This window comes from Myotis brandtii, unplaced genomic scaffold (genome assembly GCF_000412655.1).
Source record: "Myotis brandtii unplaced genomic scaffold, ASM41265v1 scaffold161, whole genome shotgun sequence".
Taxonomy (NCBI): Eukaryota; Metazoa; Chordata; class Mammalia; order Chiroptera; family Vespertilionidae; genus Myotis; species Myotis brandtii.
The window spans coordinates 596083-612047 of record NW_005355881.1 but is presented as its reverse complement, the minus strand read 5'-3'; the positions used below and the strand labels follow the sequence as shown (position 1 = coordinate 612047).

The 15965-nt window shown below is 48.5% G+C and overlaps 1 protein-coding gene across 2 annotated transcripts in view; it reads left to right on the top strand.

Annotated features, from left to right (window-relative positions):
* The window catches only part of ELMO2 (engulfment and cell motility 2), a 28250-nt gene extending 13924 nt beyond the window's left edge, over nucleotides 1-14326 (top strand). Inside the window, exons 9-20 of one of the 2 annotated variants that reach the window (XM_014536358.1) lie at nucleotides 600-650; nucleotides 4919-5041; nucleotides 5388-5522; nucleotides 6106-6210; nucleotides 6317-6425; nucleotides 6783-6919; nucleotides 8099-8262; nucleotides 8370-8482; nucleotides 8662-8769; nucleotides 9518-9600; nucleotides 11416-11493; nucleotides 12813-14326. In XM_014536358.1, coding sequence (XP_014391844.1) covers nucleotides 600-650; nucleotides 4919-5041; nucleotides 5388-5522; nucleotides 6106-6210; nucleotides 6317-6425; nucleotides 6783-6919; nucleotides 8099-8262; nucleotides 8370-8482; nucleotides 8662-8769; nucleotides 9518-9600; nucleotides 11416-11493; nucleotides 12813-13013 — 1407 coding nt within the window. In that variant the 3' untranslated portion in view covers nucleotides 13014-14326. The remainder of the gene's footprint in view (nucleotides 1-599; nucleotides 651-4918; nucleotides 5042-5387; nucleotides 5523-6105; nucleotides 6211-6316; nucleotides 6426-6782; nucleotides 6920-8098; nucleotides 8263-8369; nucleotides 8483-8661; nucleotides 8770-9517; nucleotides 9601-11415; nucleotides 11494-12812) is intronic. The other variant, XM_014536357.1, reaches the window with a different exon arrangement.
* Nucleotides 14327-15965: the final 1639 nt, after the last annotated feature.

Below are 15965 nucleotides of genomic sequence, written 5' to 3'. Positions count from 1 at the left end.
CAGAACCAAATATAATTTAAAAAGTAACCCTATTATGAAAATTACCCCAAAGCACTCAACACGTTCTCTCCACCAGTCGTAAGTGAATGGGAACTTCTCACTATTTCAGGGGGTCCCCACCCAGCTCTCTCTGCTGGTGAGCCCCGGGAGCCGCGCGGGGCCAAAGCCCTTTCCTGGGTTTGGAGTCCCTTCCAGCCTAGGCAGTGGTGCCTGCCTGGAACAGTGAACAGTGCCTGCAGCTTGGGGACCATCACGCTGCTCTGTGCTCCATTTACGTCGTCCATCGCCCAACGTCCTTGTAATACCATGTCTTGTCCTGAGGCGTCTTCGTCCCTCTTTGAAGATGGTGTGGTGGATTGTGCCATTGGGACCAGAAACCCTATTTGTTCATTTGCACTCACAAAGGAAAAATGTGAGGGAATTTGTTAGAGTATAAGATACAGGTGATGGTTCGTGGATTTTTTTCTATTTGCCCACTTTTCATTTGAAAGGAAAAAAATTGTGAAAGAAAAAGCCCCAGAGCTGTGACATCACCTTCCTCTGTGGTTGTCACAGCTGTGTCCTGCCACCGTGCCTCATGTTCCTTATTTTCTCACTAGGACATGGCCAATGCATTTGCACAGAAGCACCTTCGATCCATAATCCTAAATGTAAGTTTCCGAAACAAGCTGTATTTTGTTACTATTGTTTTGTTACTATTAATAACAATTATTACCATTATTATAGTTGTACTATTGTTGAAATTACTATTGAGTGGGTTGGGCACTCAGAGAGAACTTACCAATAGGCACTAAACACTCTCAAGGTGAAAGCTTTTTTTGTAATCCTCTATAGGCAGAGTTGTCTCTAGGAGGCTGCTGGCCCACCAGGGATTGCAGAGCCTCAAAGGAGACACTGAGGCCAGCTGTACTGTTTGTTGTCTGGCAGATCCAAACTTGTTTATCTAGAGGGAATGTGTTAAAATGAGCACAAAAAAGGAAGGTAACTTGTTGAATTAATACGGGTCATAAACCTGAGTGTGTGGGGCACCAGCAGAGATGAATAAGACAGTGTGTTTGCTCTCGAAGAACTTTCAGTCCAGTAGGAAAGACGAGTGGTCATGGCACCTGTGGTCAGGTTCCGTAGAGATGCGTGTCTGGGAGACTTCAGAGGAGGGCAGTCAGTCCTGTGTTGGAGGAGAGGTGTCAGGAAGCCTCTAGAGGACCGTCTTCAGGGGAGGCTGAGGACAAGCAAGCAGACCAGAGAGAAAAGGAGTGGGGGGTGGGGGCCCAGAGCCAGACAGAGTGTGTGATGGGTAGAGGGTGAAGCAAGGAGCAGATCTGTGGTGAGACTGCAGATAGCAAAGACCAGATCAAGTAGGGTCTTAGTCTTTTTCCTAAGGGCAGTTGAGGGGATTTAACCAGGATCATGAAGTAACCAGACTAGCATTTTAGAAAGATCATGCTCCAAAATCTGTGTGTTTCCCGGGGGGTGTGTTAGCGAGGAAAGTAGAGTAGGAGGTGGTGGGGAGGGGGAGGCATCTGGAAAGAGGTCTAATTCCTTGTTACCAGGGTGGTGAAGTGGGGTGGGAGGGAACCGAGGTGGGAAATGGGGACAGTGGGAGCAGGAAAGAACCAAGGATCTAAACTAAAAGACGGCCATTTTATCAGTTGTCAAAAACAAGGGAGAACTGGGAGAGCACAGTGAAGAAATTCGGAGTCAAGTGTGAAAGACTTACTAATTCTGAACATGAACTTTGGAATCACCAGCATCCACTCTGCCATTAACCAAATCTTTGATCTTGAGTAATTCACTTAACTTCTGTGGGCTTCGATGTGCTCCTCTGGACGTGAGAACTAAATGAGCTAATATATATATACAGTGCTTAGCAGGGTGCCTGGCATGTGGTAAGTGCTGTGCTTATATTGGCAGTTCTTTGCGAACAAGATAGAATAGCTGAAAGAATTCAAGAAGTAAGCTCCGAGTACTTGTGAAGTCCAGTGATCAGCTGATCTAAACACGAGGAGCCTGTCAGACTTCACTGTGCAGAACTAGCTCTTGCCTACTGGCCATTCCCTGGTCACAGCCCATGGGCAGCCCACAGGAGGGACCTGAGCAAATGCTCAAGCACTCTGCCTGCAAGTGATGGAGAGCACACAGTGCCCACGCCTTCTCATCCACATTCCTCTTCGTGTGTGGGAGCAAGGATGCCCTTGTGAGGGAAATTTAATGAATTTTGAGACTTTTTATTTACTTGAATGAGGTTATGACAAGCTAAGATTCCACTACAGAAGACAGTTCAGTGTCAGGGACTTAGATAGTCTGCTAGGAAATGGTATGCATGCTCACTTAAGTCCAGGAGGTTAACTGAGTCCAGCCAAAGAACATAGGCCTGGAAGTATCTGACAGCAAATAAGATGTCAGGTAAAACTCACCCAACTGGAGCTGTACTTCTTTAAGCCATTGATGGCTAGAGTATTACCTTCCCACAATGATGTGTCTGAGTTTGAGAAAGGGGATTAAATGAATGAAAACCAACATCACATTAACTTTAACCTCTCTTTAAAGTGGTTTATGAGTTCTGGAGAGGTGAGGCGGAAGGAGTAGGGATAGACAGGTGGTGAGAAATTGGAGTGGTAGAGTGGGGGAATATAGAGAAAGGAAGAGGCTCAGAGTGAGGGGCAAAGAAGAGGTGTCAGTGGGACAGTAGAGCAGTGACAGAGAAAGAGCCTGGGCAAAGAGAGTCTGGGGGGAGAGAGGGAAGGGAAGCTTAGGGGGAGAGCAGAGAATGAAAAAGTAAGCTTGGGGAGATGGAGACAGACACTGAGACTGAGCTGAAAGGAGAAACAAAGAGGGAGCACATGGGACAGAGGGAGGGATGAGGGCATTAGCACACCCTCTAGCAAGAGAGAGGCGCAGCTTTGTCCAGTAGAAATTTCTGCAGCTGTGGAAGTGCTGTCCCAAATGGTAGCCACTAGCCACACGTGGCTGTTGAGCTCTTTAAATGTATCCAGTCTGACTGGGGAACTTAATTTGTCATTTTTTAAATTTAATTGAAATTGAAATGTGGCTTGTGGTTACTGTTTGGGCTGTACAGAGCTAGAGAGAGAAAGAGACAGGAAGGAAAAGCACTCTGGCATCTCACGGTGTGGAGATGAGGCCTAGCAGTGCCGTCCAATGAAAATATAGGGACCGCTTATTTTATTTGATACTAGAAGCCTGATGCACAAAATTGGTGCAAGGGGCTCGGCCCTCGCAGCCCTGGCTTCGTCTGTCTGGAAGGTCGTCTGGACAGTCGTTCTGCTGTTGCGCCATTTGGTCGATTTGCATATTACGCTTTTATTATTATAGATGTTCTAGCGGCAATGTTGAAAAAGGAATAGAGGAAATTAATTTCAATAACATTTCATTTAACCCAGTCTATCTAAAACACTATGATTCCAATATATAATCAATAAGAAAATCATTAATGAGATACTGTACATTTTGTTTTTACATACAAAGGTTCTGAGGTCTGGTGTGCCTTCATTGACAGCATGTCTCAGTCTGGACTAGCCACATTTCCAATGTTCAACAGCCACATATGGCTAGTGGCTACCAGAGTGGACTTCACGGTCTAATAAGTTTGCTCTCCAGCCGAGCAGGCCCTAGAGAGCTGATCTGAAGTTAGAGGGAGCTCGAAAAAGATACTGATCTAGAGTTAGAAGCTCTATAGAGCTGTCTGATAGAACTTTCTGTGATAATGGAAATGTTCCATATCTACCCTACCATCAGGTGGCAGCCACTAGCCACATGTGCCTGGTGAGCTGAAAATGTGTTTAGTGCTACTAAGGACCTGAATTTTCAACTTAAATTCATTGTAAGTGACTTAAATGCAAGTAGCCCCATATGGCCAGGGGCTGTCACATTGGACAGCACAGGCCCCTAGAGACACAACTAGACTGAGTAAGAGAACACAAAGGATACAGGTGGTTCGTGTGGGAAACTGGGCAAGAGTCTCATTTGGCCAAGAAAAGAGCAAGGGTGACAGGATTCAAGATGGTCGTGAGATAAAGTGGGGGAGCGAGAAATACAGGAAGCAAGCAGGAAAGAGCAGGCTCTTGTGGGAGTGAGAACAGGACAGCTTGAGACAAGAACATAACCAGCATTGCTCAGCTCGGAGCATGTGGGAGAAGACAGAGCGAGCATGAGAATAGGAGAGGGGTAGGCATCAGAGGGACAGAGGGAGGAGGTGATGAGCTGAGGGGGGACCAGGGCCATGGAAAGAGAGCAGGGAGAACAAGTTAGAAGAGGGAGAGGGACATGGTGGGAACACAACACGGAGGAGAGAGAAAAGAGGGACAGTTGTAGGAGACAAAGGAGGGAGGGGCAGGTGAGGAGGTTTGGACAGGAGCATTAGATGCCCCCCTTTATGTAGGTGTCTCCATGTCATTTAAAGAAAATGATCTTTTCTAAAGCCTCTCTTCACCAAAACATTTTATTTTTCTAAGGGAAAACAAAGAACCATACTGTCCAATTCCACAAGCAAGTCTTTCTCCATGCCCACTAGCTATCGTCTTGGATTGTCTTGGATCTCTTTAGACCTGCAGTCCAATTTGGTAGCCACTAGCCACATGTGGCTGTTGAACACTTGAAATGTGTCTAGTCCAAATTAAAACTAGTAATTACTTACCTGATTGGAATAAGGTCCAGCCGCTGAGCTCCCATATCATAGTCTTAGTCGGGTAAGAGAAGAGGATGGTGCCCGCTGGCCTGCAGTGAATCCTCTCTGCCTGAATCAAGCCTATTCATGCTCCATCCCCTTCGAGAACACGAAGTCCTTGTGTGTGGGAGGAAAGCCCTGTTCCTTGCCCAGTGTACTTTTTCACCAGCATGGATGTGACTCTTCAGTAAAAGAAAATTAGTTCAGCCCCCTGCTCCCTGCCTGTGCTTTTTCCAGCATGTGATCCGAGGGAACCGCCCAATCAAAACTGAGATGGCCCATCAACTGTATGTCCTACAAGTCTTGACCTTTAACCTTCTGGAAGAAAGGATGATGACCAAGATGGACCCCAATGACCAGGTAGGCGCTAAGTGGGGCAGAGCTTCCCTGGCTTAAGCTGTGTGCTGTTGGATGTGCTGCGCTCCACCCTCAGGCTGTGTACTGAGCACCTGCTGTGTGCCAGGGACCTTGCTTAGATGTGTCTGCACAAACGGTTTGGTCTGCTCTGAGAAATCTAGCTGTGTGCCTCCCATGTCCTCTTCCTGCTGGTGACCCTCTGCGCCAAGCCCACTTCTGTCCTGCTAAGGAAGAGGTGATGCCTCTTTAGAGATCCATGGGGGCCAGAGTTCTGCCCAAGCCCCACCCACTCTTTTCCTTGCTTCTCTTGGTTAGCTGATTCACCTGCTGGCTGTCTGTTTCACCTCAGGCTCAAAGAGACATTATATTCGAACTGAGGAGGATTGCATTTGATGCAGAGTCTGACCCGAGCAATGTCCCCGGGAGTGGGACTGAAAAACGCAAAGCCATGTATACCAAGGACTACAAAATGCTGGGATTTACTGTAAGTTTCCCAAAGCACAAACCTGCGTAGGCCTTCTGCTCTGACAGGAAGTCAGAGGGCCCACCCAAGTGAGTCCTGGGCACCCCTGCTTCATAACAGTGGCCCTGGAGTAGATGACACTGAGAAGCTGGAGGGCCTTGATGCTCAGTTTGCTTATGCAATGGCAGAGTCACAAGTTTATGTGCAGCATTTGGCCCTGTGAAAAAAGCCATCTGTGAGCAGGTCCGGGAGGTCAGCCATATGGATGGAGAGGAGACCTCTCACCACAGCAGCGAGGTTCTTTGAAAAGCAGGCGTGGGTATTTTGTGATAGGATACAGCTTGAGGATGGAGTTAATTCAATTAAATATTTATTATGCACCTACTCAGTGCCCAGCAGTGTGCTATATGCTGGGATTACAAGGTGAGTCAGCCCAGTGGTCAAGGGCTCACAGTCTCATAGTAGCGACGGGCACGGAAAGAGCTACAATAGATGTAGGTCTGCAGCGCTAGCAGCATTCAGATGAGGGGCAAGGGCTTCCCCTCAGGTGACACCGCACACAGAAAGACCGCCAAGTCTAAAATCAGGTTTCTTCTTCCTCCAGAACCATATCAACCCAGCAATGGACTTTACGCAGACTCCTCCTGGAATGCTGGCCTTGGACAACATGCTGTACTTGGCTAAAGTCCATCAGGACACCTACATCCGGGTAAAGGCTGGGGCCAGCTTTCTCAGCCCTGGTACCACATCTCTGGCCTCCCTCCCCCGCCTCCCTAGTCCTCTCCTCCCTCACCTCCTTTTCCTCTCCTCCCCAGATCGTCCTGGAGAACAGCAGCCGCGAAGACAAACATGAATGCCCCTTCGGCCGCAGTGCGATTGAGCTTACCAAAATGCTCTGTGAAATCCTCCAGGTTGGGGAACTACGTAAGTCTGTACAGCAGCCCTGTAATTGGGGGCTGAGTGAGCTGTGATCAGCTTATCCTTGTTAATGGGAGTCTTGGGTATTGCTTTGTTCAAGCTGGCAGTTTGAACATGTTCAAAAGCTATGCCACCATCCACTCCCAGGTGCAAGGACTGGCTGAGTCTGTCACAGGGCAGAGGTGGACCAAGAGCAAGTGCCCTGGAGAAAAAGGCTCAGGAATTGGGAACGGCCCCTCCTACACTCATCACTAGCCCTGGTCCTCGTCATGGTTTTGTTCTTCAGGACTTTGGTGCAGAGGATCCAAAGTTTCTGGACATGAGCACCCAGCTCATCCCTTTCCTGCCTCTTTTCTCCCATAGCAAACGAAGGACGTAACGACTATCACCCGATGTTCTTTACCCACGACCGAGCCTTTGAAGAGCTCTTTGGAATCTGCATCCAGCTGCTGAACAAGACCTGGAAGGAGATGAGGGCAACAGCTGAGGACTTCAACAAGGTCAGTGTCGCAGAGCTCTGAGGTCCAATGGGCTGAGACCATCACCTGACAGCCTGTGACAGCTGCCAGAGCCGGGGAGATGCCTGCATTGGAAAACCAGCCTGGTGTGCAGCAATGCGTCACAAGACTGAGGCATTGTCCCCTCTGGTTGTGCTTCCTCTGTCACCTTGAGCAGATGTCTTCCCCTTGGTGCCCTGGGCCCCTTATTTTCCCCTGGAGCCAGTACTCACCCCTGCTGTCTTCCTTAGGGGCCAGGAGCATAAGCACAATAATAGCTGTGGTTGCTGAGCACTTACTGTGTGCAGGCACTGTTGCTGAGCACTTACTGTGTGCAGGCACTGTTGCTGTTTGTGCACTGGAAGCATCAGGGAGAGGTCGGAGTGGATTGGCATGATATGCAAGTCATGGATACCTACTCAGAAGTCATTCCTCCATGCTTTCTGAGTACCCGTCTCGGTGAAGCACACAGGGCCCTCAAAAGCTGGTACTCTAGACTTGAGTGTTTTGAAGCTGATCATCTCATTGTAAAAAGTTTGGGAAGAACTTTTAAGTATATTCAGTATAAGGAAGAAAATGTTTGCTATAATTTCACCACACAGTGATGACCATTTTTTATGTGTTTCACTGTAGTCCTTTTTTCCTGTAGGTTTTTCCTTCATTGATGGAGAGCTGACCGGATGTGCAGTGTGATATTCTGTTTTTCCTTTAACTGTTGTTTTAGGGGAAGTAACACCTTTTTTTGAACATATCACAGTGTGCCAGGCACTGTGCCTCCATATAGCATCTCATAATCCTTCAGGCAGCACGTATCAGAAGATGTGTCTTTCTCTCTCCCTTTAAACTGTAGGGGGAGAGTGCTAAGTGACTTATTCAAGGAACAGATGAAGGGACAGAGTCAAGATCTGAATCCATTCCTCTCTGACAACAAAAACCTATGCTCATTCCACACCGTTGACTAATTGAAATGTATGAGAAATAAGGCATTGTCACCATCAGTCATTTTTCCTAATAACCACCTGAGGAGGTGTTCCTTAGCATGTCGGTGCTCTGTTCCCCAGCACACATCTGTAGTCCTGCTGTGCTCAAGACCTGGGCAGGGGCCAAGCCTTGGTGCCCAGAGGCAGCTTGTCTGTGTGGCAGAGCAGGGGCGAGCTGGCTGCCTTCTTCCTTCCCCCTTAGGTTATGCAGGTCGTCCGAGAGCAGATCACTCGTGCTCTGCCCTCCAAACCCAACTCTTTGGATCAGTTCAAGAGCAAACTGCGCAGCCTGAGCTACTCTGAGATTCTGAGGCTGCGCCAGTCCGAAAGGATGAGCCAGGATGACTTTCAGTCCCCGCCAATTGTGTAAGTACCATCCCGTAGGGGGCAAGGTGGGGGAACCCAGCCCCACTCTGTCTTCCTTCCAAAGCTTCACTGTGACCTTCTCCTTCCCCGGTACATGGCCACCTCAGGGAGCTGAGGGAGAAGATCCAGCCCGAGATCCTGGAGCTGATCAAGCAGCAGCGTCTGAACCGGCTCTGTGAGGGCAGCAGCTTCCGGAAGATTGGGAATCGCCGAAGGCAAGGTGACAGGGGCCTGGGGCACTGCGCGGTCCTACTGCCCAGAGCCACTCCACGGGGAGGGAGCCTGCCTTGACGGGCCCTGCAGGGAGCAGGCAGGGAACACAGCATCCTCTGCCTATGTGTGCCCAGGCCTTTCCCAGGACTGTCCTTGCTCACCTGTTTGGCTTCCCTTGTGTTCCAGAACGTTTCTGGTACTGCCGCTTGGCACTGAACCACAAGGTCCTGCACTATGGTGACTTGGACGACAACCCTCAAGGGGAGGTGACATTTGAATCCCTGCAGGAGAAAAGTAGGTTCATTTCTCTATTGCTGTGACTTGATAGCTGAACTCGATGTCAGGAGAGTTCTAGTCCTGGCTGTTTCAAGCTGATTGTCTGGTCTTGGGCCAGATGTCTCTCTGGACCCGTTTCCTCATCTGTCAGAGGTCATCTCTATCTGCCTCTCTCACAGGGCTGTTTGGAGAATTCGGTGAGATCACAGAGGGGTATGGGCTTTGCAGATTGTAAAGGGTGATACAAAACAAAGTTGAAAGGTGGTGGTTAAGAGCAGACTGCTTGGATTCAAATCCTGGCTTTGCCACTAATTCTAATTAATTCTGATTAATTCTAATTAATTTCGAGTTCATTCTCCTCTCTGCCTTTTTTCTGCTGTCAGAATAATAACCATATCTCCCTCATAAGAGGATTGAATGCCTACTCTATGTAAAGCACTTAGAACCAATAGCAGGTGAAACTGTTAGCTACCGCCACTGCTGTTTGCTGTGGTGGTGTTGTCACTGTCATTACTGTGACGTGAAAGTGAGGTGAGTGTCAGAGGCCCATGCCTTGGGGAAACGATCCAAAAGCCCAGTCAGATTTGACACAGCTCTGCAGGCCATGGTTCATGGCAGTGACCCCAGAAGGGGAACAATACAAAGCCACACACCCTGAGCTGATACAGCTCTTTGAGTCTGGGGGCTGAGGCTTCCCTTCGAGCACCCAAGCAAGGACCAACTTGCACCGTGAAGCTCCCAGAAACTAATTCCCTTCATTGATCAGTTCCTGTTGCAGACATCAAGGCCATTGTCACTGGGAAAGATTGTCCCCACATGAAAGAGAAAAGCGCTCTGAAACAGAACAAGGTGAGTGGAGAGGCAGTCCCGAGTCTGAGCTGCTGTCACAGGGATTCCTGGGTACAGGTGGTGGTGGCAGTCTTTTAGGTACATGCTCTCGCTCGCATCCTGTCTCTCTCTAATGCCTGAATGTTTTATTAAGAATAATTTTGAAGCCATAACCGGTTTGGCTCAGTGGATAGAGTGTCGGCCTGTGGACTGAAGGGTCCCAGGTTCGATTCCGGTCAAGGGCATTTATTAAGAATAATTTTGAAGATACAGAAAAATAGGTAGAACCCCCATATATGCATCACCCAGCCTCAACAGCCATGGCAAAGTACGTGTCTACCTTCCTCCCCTTTGTTACTTTGAAGAAAACCCTAAGTGTTACATCATTCCATCTGTCACTATGTAGAATGTATCTCTAGATTATGAGGACTCCTTTAACATAATCACAACAGCATTATCACATCTAAAAAGAAATAAAAATTGTTATTTAATGTCAACTATTCCATTGATGTTTGAACTTCCACAATTGTTTTATAAACAGCATAATTTCTCTGTATAAATATGCAAATGTGATACGTATAGACATACAAACACTCAGCCCCGTTTTGTTTGTTAAGTCAGCATCCAAAGAGAGGCTACCCTTTGTGATTAGTCTTTTAAGTTTGGTTTTTTTAAATGTGGAACACTTCATGAATTTGCATGTCATCCTTGCGCAGGGGCCATGCTAATCTTCTCTGTATCGTTCCAGTTTTAGTATATGTGCTGCCGAAGCGAGCACCTTTTAAATTTCTTAATTCATAAGTTCCCCCTCCATCTTTTCCACCTTTATTTCTCTTTGCAGTTTATTAGTTGAAGGAACCAAGTTGCTTGTTTGGTAGTTTCCCAGAGTCTGAAATTTGCTGATTATCTCCCCACAGTGCAGTTTAACTTGCTCCTCTGTCCCAGATCTGTACACTGAGGGAGAGATCGAGAGGCTTGATCCAGTTCAGGTGTAACCTTTTTTTTTTTTTTTTTTTTTAATAAGACTACTTCCTACAGGTCTTATGTTCTATCAGAGACACATACCATGTGGCTGTCTCTCTTTTTGTGGTGTCAGTTCCCCAAATGCTCAATGCCTCGTTCCGCTAGTAAATTGAGGCTTGATAGCTAGTGATATTCTAATGCAGCCCGTCCTTTTCATTTATTAGCTGAACTACTTCTCTAAAGAGAAACTTGCTGTCACCTACTGTTGGTTTCCCAGTGGTACAGTTTATGTAAGAAAGGAGGGTAAATGCTGGATTCTTTCCTAGTGTGTACCTAGAGTTAGTTCCCTGATATCATCCAACAGTGACCAATTATGTGTATGTGTCTTGTTTTATTTTCCAGTATGATTATGAACTCAGGGTTTAAGCAAATTCTATTTTTTTCAACCCATTACAGTTATGTTGTTGATGCTCACATTTTTGGTTCTTTGGCCACAATTTGTTTTCATTGTTGTGGTTTTAAACTGTTAACACCTTTCAGTTTAATTACAAGATACATATTTAAGGTAATACACAGTCATGGACTCTGACATTCTGAAGCTTCTGAGTATTGAGTAATAACTTCTCTCCAATCTTAAAAGTATCACCACATCATAGGCGTGACTTGGGTGGGGAGGGGTGAGTTCAGGTTGATCAGTCACCACTGGGCCCCATCTCCAGCCACTTGTGTGCACGTGCCCTGGGGCTGGATGGCATCACATATGAATCAGCACATTTGGTGATGGTGCCAACTCACCAGGACTTTGGCCAAGATCTTGGTGTGCAGGGCCCAGGCCAGTTGATTGCTCCACTAACGGAAACCTTTCTCCTTCAGGAGGTGTTGGAATTGGCTTTCTCCATCCTCTATGACCCCGATGAGACCTTAAACTTCATTGCACCTAATAAGTATGAGGTGAGCTGCCTTGCACAGCCTTGCACAGTCCAGCCCTCTCTGCGATTCTTCAGCCAGAGGGCAGAAGCGGGCACAACAGGAACATCCTGTCCCCCTAAAACAGGAGGCCATAGCCTGTCGTGAAGGCTGTTTGACACAGGGTCTGCCACCCGGGGTCCTTTTCCCCTGAGCCGGGCCCTCCGGGTCACTCTTCAGCAGTAGCTGTAGGTTGTCATTAGCAAGACAGGGCCAACTAGGGCTAACTTATTTGCTGGGACTGGGAAAAGTTTCCTCTTTTCAGTTTCTGTGGCCACCTACCTAGGGAACCTAACAGATGCCCCTCCTCAGGGCTTCTGGCCACATGTAGTAGATCTGGCCTGGGCTTTGAAGCCAGATGGCCCTGGTCCTGCTGACACCGGCTCGCAGTTTCAATTGCAGCCCTGGAAGATACCAGATGTTACCTGAGTCACTGCGGTTGAGACCACACGTGTCTGGTGAGCTCTGAGCCATCAGAGGAAGCTGGAGGCGGGGCTTCTGGAAGAGGAGACTGTTAGGAGGGGCCTGAGCTGCCAGCAGAGCTTTATTGGGAGGAAGTGAAGGACTAGCAGGTGGGGAGGGAGACGGAGCAAAGGCACAGAGAAAGATGGAGCAGGAGGCCAGGGAGGGCTGAGAGGTCACTGTCATTCCCTCTCATCGTGAGGCCTCCAATTCAGTCTCTATAGTACTTAATTTCAACATTTATTGACTGGGTGGGGTTTTTGTTGTTGTTTTTGTTTACTTTTTTAAAAACAAAAGTGAGTCCCACAGTGGTTCCTTTTGTGTCCTGTTCTTTTCACCTAATTTGTATTCTCCCCTCCCCATTACTAATTTCAGGGGCAATTTCAGGTAGTTGATGCCTTAGTTCTCAGGTCTGTTTTTGCTGTGTTCTTTAATTGTATTTTTTAAAATCATATTTTATATTATCTTAGGGAGTTTAAATGTCAATCTCCCATAAAAGCCAAAAGGTCAGGCCTCCTGGTACTTACCACAGGCTGTGTTCTTACACTGACTGTACAGAAATAGGAGGCAGAGTAAACCCAGCCCATATACACCTCAGCTCGGGCTCTTTGCCTGGTCTGTATTGTGAATGGGGAGACATTGAGAAAAACAACAACACAAAACCCAAAAGGTCTTTTAAGAAAGTGAGCAGCTCCCAGTTTACCTTCGCTATTATCCCAAGCCAGTTTTGCCTACACTGAGTAGTTCCAAAAGAGACCAGAGTGAGTCCTAGGAAAAGGACCTTGGCAGGACCTCCTGCTGTCCAGGGCCCCTGCTGATGTTCTGCAACTTGCTTCCCCCAGTACTGCATCTGGATTGACGGCCTCAGTGCCCTTCTGGGGAAGGACATGTCCAGCGAGCTGACCAAGAGTGACCTGGACACCCTGCTGAGCATGGAGATGAAGCTGCGGCTCCTGGACCTGGAGAACGTCCAGATCCCGGAAGCGCCCCCACCGGTGCCCAAGGAGCCCAGCAGCTACGACTTCGTGTATCACTATGGCTGAGCCTGAGCCAGAGGCGATGGCACCCAGGAAGGCATTTGGGACCCAGGAGAAACACTCACAGTCTGGTGCCTTGTCTTTTACTTGTACAGAATCCGTAGGGACCGTGGTGGCCAGTAAATGCCAACCATTCCTCCAGGCCACCTCTGACCACCCAGAGCTTCCTCTTGGTCCCCATCCACTATGAGTCATGAAGGCAGGTGCTCTGCCCTCCCCATCACTGTGGAGCCTGGCTTCAGGCCATGAGGAATGAACAGCAAATGCCCTTGCTCTTCAGGCCAAGAGACTGCTTTTTGAGCTGGATTTAACAACAGCCACTCACCTTTTCTTCCTGAGCCTGCTCCCCAGTGGTCAGCTGGCTCCCATGTGGGCAAGAGCTGGCCCAGGAAAGGCTGCCTGCAGAGGACAGGGCTGGGCATGTTGAGAGCCTTGCAGAGACTGCCTTTGGGTGAGCCCGTGCCTGTGTCTCAGATCTAAGTAGAGGCCTTGCCCTTGCTTTTGTCGTCTTTGTGAGGGCTCACTCCGGCCTCAAACAGCGCCAACATACGGCTGCTGCTGAGGTTCGGCACTAACATCTCATCTCGGGATCCACCAGGTCTCTCTTGCCCACGCAGTTGTCTGGGCAGATGGAAGTGTCTCCCTACAAGCTCACAATCTCCCATCCTGGCAAGTCAGAGACATGAAGGCTGAGTCCCACCCTTTTAGTCTCCAGACTCTGCAGGGAGAGCCAGGGTGAGCCTGGGCCTAGCCTGTGGTGAGGTCACTAGAGTCACCTCCCCTTCCCTCACTTATATGTTTCCCTTCCTCCGGGAGAGACCTCCTACCTAACCTGAAGTGCAGCCCTCCAGGTGGCTTTCCTTTGGCCTTCCAGACCTCGGGAAGTTTGGCTTCCCTTCCTTCCCATCCCAGTGCTGTGGTTCCTGCCATTGGCCATGATTTCAGGGAGCTGGCTGGAGGCCACAGCTGTGCCAATGGCCTTTCCTGGTGCTGCCACACTTGCAGACCACACGCACAGCCTCTCTCCTTGGACATATGTGAACACAGTGGCATTCAGTTTTGGTAGCCTGGCATGGTAGGTACTACCCAATGAAGAGTGTACTATATATTTTCTTTACTATAGGCCATACTTATACAGACGTGTATATATATTTATATAAGATCCACCTATCCTAGGATGGAATGTTTGAGGGATTATAAAATTGGAAGCAAAAAAAAAAAAGTAACACTTCCAGTTGTGAGCCAAGATTGTAACGTGCGAGCAGCCAGGAGCTTCCTGTCAGTAACATGTTTTCAATAAATACTCTTTCATGTACAAACTGATTCCTACTTCCTACTAACAGCTCTTTCTCTGTTACTGGCGCCCTGCCCAAGGGAACTTTCACCTTGACAAGCCTTCATTTCACTGTGTCTGGGAGACTTGAGAGAGCGCCAACTGGAGTCCTCAGCCACCTTCCAAGGGCCCCTTTCTCCTCTTCAACCACCCTGCCTCCACCCCACACACACCTGCTGGGTAAAGATGCTCACAGATTGTCACATCAGGACAAAGTGTTTTCTGCTCGGGCCTGCTGAGTGCATCAGGGAAAGACACTGTACACCCCCATGAACACATCCTCCCTCTTCCTGCCAGGGACACAGCCAGGGAACAGTTTGAGTACTTGTACCTTACAAAGAAAACACGTTCTTCACCCCGTGTGTCGCCATGCTTAGTGCCCAGCCTTCCAGGTTACGTTGTAGGCTGTTGCTCCAAACCTCAGCCTTGGTAGTAGGGAGGCTTGAATGAGGGCTGTGATGAAAATACTTCTGTCTTCCCTCTGAGAGAGAAGGGGGCAAGGACAAGCTCTTTCAAACTGCATAGAAAGTGCATGCAGTACAGGCCTTGACTGAACAGACAGACCTTGGGAGCGATGGGTGCCATTGTAAGTGATTAAGCGCAGAATGAACTCATGCCTGTGAAATGCCAGCTGCTGGTGGTGAGGGCAGCAGTGGTTTGCATAATAAACGGCTGACACTCTGGCCTTGAACCTTCTGTCCAGAGCAGCCAGGGAACCCAGCCGAGTCACTTGTAAGGATCCATGTTTGCAGCCAGTCTTAGAGCCAAAGCCCAGGAGGGGATTGGAGTCAGAGGGGGACAAAAAGCCCCAAAGTGGGCCTCAGTCTTCAACCCTACCCTGCTCTGTCCTCCTAATGGATCTCCCTGTCTGCTCTGATGGCTCTGCCCCTTTCAATCCATCCTGTGAGATGAATAAGATCTAAACTCCGCCGCTGGCATTTTTGGACCACTGCATCCTGTGCCTTGGCTACTTTACCCACCACAGTTTTGTTCTCCTTATCTTTCTCCTCCTCTCCTTGTTTCCCGTCTCCCTTTACTCAACCTATTGAAATGGAGATCATTCTTATAAAGTTTCAGGCACACAGAAAATGGTTCACAAACGTTTATTATTTACTACCTTCCATGGACCTTCTAAATCCTAAAGCAGTGGTTCTCAACCTGTGGGTCGCGATCCCTTTGGGGGTCAAACGACCCTTTCACAGGGGTCGCCTAAGACCATCGGAAAACACATATATAATTACATATTGTTTTTGTGATTAATCACTATGCTTTAATTATGTTGCATTTGTAACAATGAAATTGGGGGTCACCACAACATGAGGAACTGTATTAAAGGGTCGCGGCATTAGGAAGGTTGAGAACCACTGTAAAGTGCAGTGCCCTGACGCAGCACTCCCCAGCTGGCTTGTGCAGCCAGAAGAAAAAGCCCGTGAGAGTGATCTCTGCAGTTCCTTCCACGATTGCCCAGCACGGGCTTGGAACAAGGTAAACAACTGGTTCAATAGAAGTAAATAGGTGACACTTTTCTGGGTGCCCCGACTCTGCAGCCAGCAGGCACGAAGGCTCCAGAGCGAGGCCCCGGTGATCACAGCACGAGGGGGTGCCGGGCGCTGGACTGCGGAAGG